We start from the raw sequence: 10,687 nt of genomic DNA, 5'->3' as shown, positions 1-10,687 counted from the left end.
GTCGTGTGGGACAGTGTGAAACACTTTACAGAAGTCCAGGTAGATGACATCAGCTGCTTTACCCCTGTCCATCAGTTCTGTAGCCCCATCATAGAAGGCCACCAAATTGATCAGGCAGGATTTCCCCTTAGTGAAGCCATGCTGGCTGTCACCAAGCACCTTGTTTTTCATGTGCCTTAGCATGCCTCCAGGAGAATCTGCTCCAAGATTTTGCCAGGCACAGAGGTGAGACTGACTGGTCTGTAATTCCCCGGGTCATCCATTTTCCCCTTCTTGAAAATGGGGGCTATATTTCCCTTTTTCCAGTCATCGGGAACTTCACCTGACTGCCATGATTTTTCAAATATGATGGCCACTGGCTTAGCAACTTCATTTGCCAGCTCCTTCAGGACCCACGGATGGATTTCATCATGTCCCATGGACTTGTGAACGTTCAGGTTCTTAAGATGGTCTAGAACCAGATCCTCTCCAACAGGGTCTTCATTCTCACAGTCCCTTCATCTGCCTTCCAAGACTTGGGCGGTGTGGTCGGAGCATTTGCCAGTGAAGACTGAGGCAAAGAAGTCATTAAGAACCTCAGCCTTCTCCAAATTCAGGGTTGCAAGTTCTCCTCATAGCTTCTGGAGAGCACCCACGCTGTCTTTTATTCACAATGTACCTATAGAATCTCTTCCTGTAACCTTTCACATCCCTAGCCAAGTTTAACTCTAACTGGTCCTTAGCTTTCCTAATCTGGTCCCTAGCTTCCCTGACAACATCCCTGTATTCTTCCCAGGCCTCCTGTCCTTGCTTCCACCTTTTATGAGCCTAAAAATAACCCCAAAATCAACAAGTTAAAGCTGTGAAATCTTTGCAGCAAGTGTCACAACACCTTGTTCTTCATGATAAATATTCAGCAGCCTGCAATGATGTTGTTGATGGGGATGTGGATCAGTTTGACAAAGAAACCAATAAATCCCATTATCGCAAAGCCTGTTGCTGTTGCTACGGCAATCTTCTGGACATCTTTCCTGTCAGGCTTGGTGCATCTTTTGACAAGTTTTATGGAGTCTTTTACAAACTGATAGCTAGCTTCCACAAATTGCATTACCTGATCCATGATTACTGCTGCCAAGCCAAGGCCACGTTGGATATTTTTTAAAGTCAAAGACATATAAGGAGTCTAACAAATTATTATTAGAGAAGTAAAATCTATTCTAGGTAGCAAAAGTGGTTCACAGGTGGCAACCCTGTTTGTTTGCTTCAAATCTTTTTTTTATCCCCTCAGGGATACTGTCATGCTATAGCAGTCAACAGACTGCCACAGCAGTGTAGAATCAAAACATCTAAATAGCTCCCTTGCCACTCAGTGAAAAACAACAGCATTTACAGACCACTGATGTTTGTAAGTCAGCTGCCTTTTTAAGGAGCTGAAGCATCTTGTCCAAACCAGCAATTACCATGTGTGACAGTACACGGGTTTGAAATGCACATTTCCCCTGGTGTGCTGTTTCTTTCCTTGCTTGTGAGCCCACCTGTTGCCATATTAAGCCTTTTCTTTTCTTTAAAAGCACAACTGAACCCTTACTGTGTTAATTCTGAAATACAGCAGCCTGTAGCCACTGAGATCTGCATGTGCTGTCAGTGTCTGTAAGGGCACAAATACCAGTTAATGCTGCAATGTTATAATAACTGTGGCCAAAGTTGATCAGGCACTTTGATAATGGTACCGGGTAATTAGCAGGGAAATGCCTCCCGTGTGTAAAGTGTGCCATGGTAATTGCACACGGCTGCACACAGGCTCTTTCTATACCTGTGTTTGCGACAAGAGCTGCACACAAGCGGAGCGCTCCCAGGATCTATCTGTGGTGGGAAGATCCTGACAGCTTTGGCCAGGTCCTTACCAGGGGTGGGTGAACCTGCCACAAAGCAGCTCATTGCAGCCAACCCCAGAACTCAACAACTTGTGGGTGGTGATCAGCTAAGCAGCAAGGCTACACTTCCCTAGGGACCCACAGGAGTCCCTGGTACCAGTCTATGCCCACAGAGGGTGTAGGAAAACCTCCATGCAAGCCCAGTCTTGCTCTGCCTGAGCTCAAAACTGTGTCCGTGTGTCCAGTTCTGATGCTAAGAGACAGATGTGAACGCATTGCTGGAGATAACATGTCCCCTTCTCTGACATCAAAACATCAGGAACACCTTCCACTAGACCAGGTTGCTCAAAGATCTGTCCAACGTAGCCTTGAATACTGATACAGCTTCTCTGGGCAGCCTGTGGCAGTGTCACCATCCTCACAGGGAAGAAATTCTTCCTTATATTTAATCTAAATTTACCCTCTATCAACCCTTCAGACCAAAAAAAACCAAACGGTATGAAGCCCTTAGTCCCAGGAATATGCACCATTTGATCTATTAAAAGCATTTATTAAGGGCAGATTTTAGCTTCATAAGCTGGCTTGTTGTGCATGAACACATTGGTTTTTCTTATTACCTTTGTTTATCAGGCACTATAGTATCTGCAGTGCTGTTTTCACGAAGCAACAGCATCTCCTGCCAAAGGGCAGAGAAAAGCTGATGAGACAAACTGGAAAAGGTTCTCGCACTCATTGTACCATAGCCTTTCTCTTGTCATTGACATTTGCCAGATTAAAAACTCTCAGTGCTTTACAGAAGTCACAAAGTTAATTTATAAGTGGAAAAACACCCCCGAGTCCTAGACTCCTAAACTAGCTACAGAGAAGTCCTATTAAAAATCCAGGACATAGTGTACTGCACGAGTAGAACAGTTAGGTATGCACACGTCTAGCTATTTCATGGGTGGAAAAAGAAAAAATGACACAATTACAGATTTGTCATACTTCACTGCTTTCTTCAGAGCATTGAATGTCACTTTAAAACAAACAGCCAAGTTCCTGTGACAAACATCCAGGGACATCTTAAAGTCAAAGCAGAAGCAACCAAAATCAGAAGGCAAAGGAAAATTTGACAAAGCTTCAAAACCTTGTCAGATGCAATTATTCAGTGTGTGCTCGAATCAACAAAAAAGAAGAGTCCCCTTCACTGCAAACTGCTGAGCAGTATTGAAAGGTTTCACATGCATTCCTATCTGCAGTGTTAGCTTAATAAAAATCTGCCATAGGTTTTAATGCTAAGAACAGGTGAACAAAACTAATAATGAGAAAACCAATTGGGGTACAGAACAGCAAACAACAACAGGATTTCTGCTAACACGAGGAAAAGAAGTCAGAGTGCATATAATTTAATATAATTTTCCCCATAATAAACTACTCCTTACTGCAGTTAAAAACTTCAATCACAAAAAGCAGTTATTTTGAAGTAATGAGAATATTTCTTACCTCTTTCACATGTGTCGAGCTGCAAACTACTTTCGAATAAAAGATGGACCAAACCCATAAACATAAGAGAGTTAGAAAAGTCCCAGATGACACCCACAATGTGTAATTTGCCACAGCTGAAAAGTAGTTCCCTAATAAAACTGAGGCTACAAGCTTTGAGCATCACTGGAACTTACCAGGAATGACTCCTTCAGGAGAGGTACGTAACAATTGTTATCCTCAATGACCTATTTGTTCATTAAGTTCTGTTTTCTACTTGCTGTGCTTTGAGTGATTGGGTGGTGCTGTTAGTGCAGCACTACAGATTCTGTGGGTAACTTTAACAGAAGTATATTCAATATGTATGAAATAATCTCATTATTTGGCTTTCTGGTGGCATTTCTGGGAAACCAGTTTTATGCAATTTCATAATACAATTGCTGAAATGGTGGGGTTCTCCTATAGGTTAGATTTTTCACTTTTAAAGGATTTCATTCTTACATCCTGTAACTCTTAAGTGCTTTCAGTTTTGATTAACTCTCAAACAGATTAGCCTCCTTCAGAAGACATTCATTCACTGAGTTCTGTCCAGGGACAGATGATGAGCGAGTTGAGAGTCTGTGGGTGAGAATTAAGGGGCAGGCTGGCAGGGGGGATACTGTTGTAGGTGTCTGTTACAGACCACCGGATCAGGGTGAGGAAGTTGACGAGGCCTTCTACAGGCAGCTGAGAGCGGCCTCACAGTCACAGGCCGTGGTCGTCGTGGGGGATTTTAACTTCCCTGATGTTTGCTGGAAGGACCACTCGGCAACCCAGCCACAGTCCAGGAGGTTCCTCCAGTGTATGGATGATAACTTCCTCCTGCAAATGGTGGATGAGCCGACCAGGAGAGGAGCGCTGCTGGATCTCATCCTCACTAACAAGGAGGATCTGGTCGAAGCAGTAAGGGTTGAGGGCTGCCTTGGTTGCAGCGACCACGAGATGGTGGAGTTCAGGATCTTGTGTGGCAGGACTAGTAGAATACCAAGTAGAATTGCAACCCTGGACTTTAGCAGGGCAAACTTTGGCCTTTTCAAGCAATTGCTAGGGGAAATCCCATGGGCAAGGCTGCTTGAAGGTAAAGGGGCCCAAGATAGTTGGTTGACATTCAAGGACTGCTTTTTCCGTGCTCAAGATCGGAGCATCCCGACACGTAGGAAGTCAAGGAAGAGGGCCAAGAGACCTGCGTGGCTAAACAGGGAATTGCTGGGTATGCTCAAGTGGAAGAGGAGAGTTTACAGGTCATGGAAGGAGGGGCTGGCCACTTGGGAGGAATATAAGGCTGCTGCTAGAGGATGTAGGAAGGCAGCTAGGAGGACTAAGGCATCCTTAGAATTAAACCTGGCAAGAAGGGTCAAGGACAGCAAAAAGAGCTTTTTCAAATACATGGCAGACAAAACTAACACCAGAGGCAATGTAGGCCCACTGATGAACGGGATGGGTGCCCTGGTGACAGAAGATAAAGAGATGGCAGAGTTACTGAATGCCTTCTTTGTCTCTGTCTACTCTGCTGCGGGCAGTCCTGAAGAGCCCTGTACCCCTGAGACCTTAGATGAAGTCAGGTCGACGGAGCGGTTTGCCTTAGTCGATGAGGAATGGGTTAGAGACCAGTTGAGCAATCTGGACATCCATAAATCCATGGGTCCAGATGGGATGCACCCGCGGGTGCTGAGGGAACTGGCGGAAGTCATTGCTAGACCACTCTCCATCATCTTTACCAAGTCTTGGGAAACGGGAGAGGTGCCTGAGGACTGGAGGAAAGCAAATGTCACTCCAGTCTTCAAAAAGGGCAAGAAGGAGGACCCGGGTAACTACAGACCGGTCAGCCTCACCTCCATCCCTGGGAAAGTGATGGAACACCTTATCCTTGGTACCATCTTAAGGCATATCAAGGATAAGAAGGTTATGAGGGGCAGTCAACATGGCTTCACCAGGGGGAAATCATGTTTGACCAATCTCTTAGCCTTTTATGAGGAAATAACACGGTGGATGGATGATGGCAGAGCGGTGGATGTGGTCTACCTTGACCTCAGCAAAGCATTTGACACAGTCTCCCACAGCATCCTCGCGGCTAAAATGAGGAAGTGTGGACTGGATGATCAGGTAGTGAGGTGGACTGCGAACTGGCTGAAGGAGAGAAGCCAGAGAGTTGTAGTCTATGGGGCTGAGTCTAGTTGGAGGCCTGTAACTAGTGGAGTGCCTCAAGGGTCAGTACTGGGACCGGTATTATTTAATATATTCATCAATGATTTAGATGAGGGAATTGAGTGTACTATCAGCAAGTTTGCTGATGACACTAAGCTGGGAGGAGTGGCTGATACGCCAGAAGGCTGTGCTGCCATCCAGCGAGACCTGGATAGGCTGGAGAGTTGGGCAGGGAGTAACTTGATGAAATATAACAAGGGAAAGTGTAGAGTCCTGCATCTGGGCAGGAACAACCCCAGGTTCCAGTATAGGTTGGGGAATGACCTGTTAGAGAGCAGTGTAGGGGAGAGGGACCTGGGGGTACTAGTGGACAACAGGATGACCATGAGCCAACACTGTGCCCTTGTGGCTAAGAAGGCCAATGGCATCCTGGGGTGTATTAGAAGGGCGGTGGTTAGTAGGTCGAGAGAGGTCCTCCTTCCCCTCTACTCTGCCCTGGTGAGACCCCATCTGGAGTATTGTGTCCAGTTCTGGGCCCCTCAGTTCAAGAAGGACAGGGAGCTGCTGGAGAGAGTCCAGCGCAGGGCAACAAAGATGATTAAGGGAGTGGAACATCTCCCTTATGAGGAAAGACTGAGGGAGCTGGGTCTCTATAGTTTGGAGAAGAGGAGACTGAGGGGTGACCTTATCAGTGTCTATAAATATATAAAGGGGGAGTGTCACGAGGACGGAGCCAGGCTCTACTCAGTGGCAAACAATGATAGGACAAGGGGTAATGGGTACAAACTGGAACACAAGAGGTTCCACTTAAACTTGAGAAGAAACTTCTTCTCAGTGAGGGTGACGGAACACTGGAACAGGCTGCCCAGGGAGGTTGTGGAGTCTCCTTCCCTGGAGACATTCAAAACCCGCCTGGACGCATTCCTGTGTAACATTATCTAGGTGTTCCTGCTCCGGCAGGGGGATTGGACTAGATGATCTTTCGAGGTCCCTTCCAATCTCTAACATACTGTGATACTGTGATACTGTGATGTTGAGTTTCCTAAAGAAAAGGACCACTTGCTAGTGATTGTCATTGCTTCTGCAGCAGCTCATTAGAAAACACGCTGATTTCCTGCATTCATAAAGTATTATTTGCTCACCTGTTCAGCCAAAAAGCTTTTGAAGAAGAACATGGGTAACAAGAAAGGTGACAGAACACTGAGAAGATGACAAGCTTTTGCTTATCCTTTTTCTTACTGACAGTAATGGGTTAAGACTGAAATGTCAATTAACATCCCATTGCAAAAGCACTTCCTCACTTATAAATAAATATTTAGGCAGAAATTCACAGGCAGTTAGGAATGCTGTCCTGGAAATATTGCAAACGATGTATTCTACAGGTGTAAAAAAATTGCCAAAATTGTTCCTTTTGCTTCTTAATACTTTTACCAGCAGTTATTTTGAGACACAAACCATTCCAGTTCTCACTTAGCTTTCTACAAACTACGAGGAATTCTTACACAACGATGCTGCCATACAGTGCCTTTGCCAAGGTTTAACAAACTGTTTTAATAAAGACATTATTACGAGGGAGTTGTATTTTAAAGGAAATTACAATCCATACTTGGAATTATTGTAGATCATTGCACCAAAGTGTGATTTTTGAATGACTCAACAATATCAATTTCTCATTTGGTATATGTTCTCTTATATTAAGGTTTGTTTTTTATATTAATGTTTATTTCTTATTCCCTAATTTGCTGTTTCAGCTAATTGCACAAGATATGCAGGAGCAAACACTAATTACTAAATCAGGCTCTGGCTTTTAAAAGACTCAGGGGAAATAAACCAACAAATGGGAAGACAGAGACCTGTTTATTTTCCCTACTCCTTGTCTGAAGGGCTGCACAAAGAGTCAGTGTTTTAAGAGAATGCACAGAAATATACAGAACAGTGGGATTTTTTTTGGTGTTGTTTTATTACCAGGGCAGGGGAGAGGTTGCTAATCTGTTTTCCAATCATGGAGTCCTGCCATGGAATTTGCCAGGTATTAATTGCCATATGGAAAGCATGTTCATGAATGCCTACATGCATACATTGCTATGTGTATGCATCAACTTACTAACGTGCATAAAACTATTCTCCTTTGTAATTAGAATGTCTGTTGACATCTTTTTTTTCAGGTTACACAATAGTTGCTAATCCCACACACTTGAACTGCTCCCTTGTATATGCTGATTGTGGCAATAAGGGTGGAGATACTTGGAAATATATAGGAAATTCTGATCCCATCATGGCTTTCTATGTTCTGCTGCTGCTCACTCGATCTCTTCTTTTTCTCCTGGCTTTTCAGTCTGGCACATCTTTTTACACTGAAGTTTCTGGTCTTCATGGGTTCCACCTCAAGCTATCTCACTTTCTTGTCTTGACAATTTTGACACAGTAGCTGACTCAACTTCTGAATTGTGTGATATACCAGACATCGTCCTTGGGGCTCAGGCAGAAGTCTAGAAAGGCTGCAATGATTTTGGCTTTTCATTGGTATACTGTTGATTTGCCCTGACTGAAGAAAATTTTTGGATAAAGAACTTTTACCTTCATTTTGTTCTAGCTGATAGTGTTTGATGGCTCCCTGAAAATGCTCCCCCTAAAGGATTTAAAATAAAGTTAAATGCATTTACTTAGGCCTTCCTGTTTACCGGTGGTTAGGAGTCATTTCTACTCATTCTCTATCCATTGCTAGTTGTGCCTTCCATTGTAAGGGAGGGGGGAAAGCAACATCTTGGGGGATCCTCGTTTTGCCCTCCACTGAAAGCAGAGAGCAGGAAGATTGTTTTAGATATGGGGTGACGTAGAGCTGCAAGCACCTACAGTATGATCCATAACAATCGCAGAGAACGGGCAGAGCATGCTGCTGTTAGACTGGCATAAAGCACCATGCAGGGTCTTCCTGTAACCAGTTCTTTGCCAGTTCTCAGCTGAAAAAGAGCTTGAAGAGCTCGAGCCAAGTTGGTGGAAGCTTCTGAAAACTGCATCCATCCCCCAAAAATTTCCTTAGGACCACAGATTGAGAGCCTTTTTCTTCCCCACCAGTAAATGGCAAATTAGAGGAACAGATTTTGTTCATTCCTGTGGAATTACTTCAGAGTGGTCCCTGGAAATCAGCCCTTCACTTTGGTCTGAGGCAAAATATAGTTTCACTTTTAAACTTGCCCTCAACTATGGCTCTTGAATAACTCAAAGCATGCTGTCAGGGCTTGCCAGTCCCAGCTGAGACCTGCCCGGTGGCCAGGTCTGACAGGTACCATGCACTAGATGGCTTCTATGCTGTCTCTACTAAGGGTTTCTCACCACTAGCTGGTTAAACCTCAAGCAGTTTTCATCTTTAGCAGTAGACAACAGTTCTCAGAATTTTCTTCCCAATGGAGAATGCAATCAAATGAAATTTGATTTTGGTTTTGTGTTAGCAGGTTGCCAAACTATCTGGCCCTGCTTTTGTGGACTCTTCCCCTTACATTTAGAAGTTGTTGAGAAATTTGCCTGCTACTATTACAATGCTATTATTCCTTTATTTATTTTGTACATGCTCCTATATGAAATACATGTGGCCATAAAATTGAAGAGTAATTCTGTGGAGAATTTACCTTGTGAAAGTCAGAGATAAAGGCACTTTTAAACACTAAATCTAACTTAGAAACACTCTATCTTTTATCTGTGGTTGATCATCTCAGTACAAACGGATGATGAAACCTGGAAGTCACTGGGAAAAAGCTATAAAAGTGACTAAGAATCCAACTGGATTTGTTTGTTGGAAAGGCTCTCAAAAGGCTTGGCTGGATGAAAGTTCATATAAAACACAGGAAAGGCCAATTGAAGGCAAATATCCAAATTTTCTAAAAAGACAGGCTGTGATGCTCTCTAACAACTTGAACACATGCTGTCAGTCATCCTCATTAAGTGCTATTTATAGAAGACCAAAGGAACAAAGCACTGACTTCACAGAGGGAAGACTGTTGAAGGAATACATAGATGTATATGGAAAAGGATAAAAGGGTGAACAGTAAAACACAAACATGAGAAAGAAGAGAGAATGACCTTTTCACTTTCTTCTTCCCTCAGTCTTAATTCAAAAAATAGCAACCTTTCTTCTTAATAATCTTTTTCTCTTCATTCTCCTTCCCAAATGTCAGAAGACCCACAACAGAAAACATTTATTAGGAGTCTCTGACAGATTTCAGTTAAGAAAGTGCCTTTTACATGGCAACACATTTAAATTAAATACTTAATTGGAAGGATATTATCATTTAAATTCTATGCTTCACAAATATAACCGACAATACAACAAATAAGACAGTACTTCTGAAGTGGCACAGGAGGTGCTCAGTAAAAGCACGCACCGTATCATCTCAGCAGCACTTTAGATTATAACCTGTAGGAGTTGGCTGGCAAAAGTTAAATTCAATCAGTGTTGCAAGGAAGAAACTAATGAAATACTGTAAATTCCTGTAAAGATGCTAAGTTAATTTGCTGGTATCAGCTCAGGGTGCTCGTTGCACTCCTCATTTGTGACTCTGATGGAAAGATCTTCAAATGTATCAGTGCTAGTGGAACGGTGCCCCAGGCCAGCACATCTCACCCATTTCTTTCTATAACAGGATGGGGAAATGAAGGGTACAGAACACACCTGAAATCACAGGATCATTCAGGTTGGGACAGATTGCTGGAGGTCATGTGATCCCATGCCCTGCTCAAAGCAAAGCTGGCTATGAAGTCAGTTGAGGTTCAATAGTATGTTGTCCAAGCAAGTTTTGAATATTGTCAGGGACAGGGGTGCCATAACACCACTTGGTAATCTCTTCCCACACCTAGCTGCTCCCATTGCCAGAACAATATCCATTACCTTATGACCACTGGTGTCTCTAGTCTTTTTGCTGTGCATCTCTGAGGAGCGTCTGACTCCATCGTCTGGTTTTGAAGGCATCAGCAAGATCTGCACCACCTTCCCACACCTTTTCCAGACTGCAGTAATGCAGCTCCAGCTGGATTTTGCACTGCTAACCGATACCCTGACATGGGTCATGGTCTGCAGCATAGATTCATTGTCTGCTTGTCAGCAGGGGATGTTTTTAGCAGAATGTGGGACTTTACATTCCTTTTTAATGTAGTCTTTCTATTAATTTTGAGGTTTTAAATTACTTAACTGTTGA

At 43.5% G+C, this 10,687-nt stretch overlaps 1 protein-coding gene across 1 annotated transcript; it reads right to left on the bottom strand.

Moving 5' to 3' along the window:
• Positions 1–833: 833 nt before the first annotated feature.
• Positions 834–1,106, bottom strand: LOC130609387 (protein transport protein Sec61 subunit gamma-like). The gene has a single exon (XM_057428304.1). The coding sequence runs from the start codon at positions 1,097–1,099 to the stop codon at positions 893–895; it is 207 nt and encodes a 68-aa protein (XP_057284287.1). The 5' UTR covers positions 1,100–1,106; the 3' UTR covers positions 834–892.
• Between the last annotated feature and the right edge of the window lie 9,581 nt (positions 1,107–10,687).

The sequence above is a fragment of the Pezoporus wallicus genome, unplaced genomic scaffold (assembly GCF_028554395.1).
Source record: "Pezoporus wallicus isolate ANWC-B61680 ecotype Strahan unplaced genomic scaffold, APGP_CSIRO_Pwel_v1 scaffold_3294, whole genome shotgun sequence".
NCBI lineage: Eukaryota > Metazoa > Chordata > Aves > Psittaciformes > Psittacidae > Pezoporus > Pezoporus wallicus.
Note: the sequence above shows the minus strand (reverse complement) of the source record. Positions and strands in the feature narration are given on the sequence as shown.

What these genes read in the sequence shown, in the direction of transcription:
- LOC130609387 (XM_057428304.1), bottom strand. Translation starts at nt 1,099, where the DNA reads ATGGATCAGGTAATGCAATTTGTGGAAGCTAGCTATCAGTTTGTAAAA.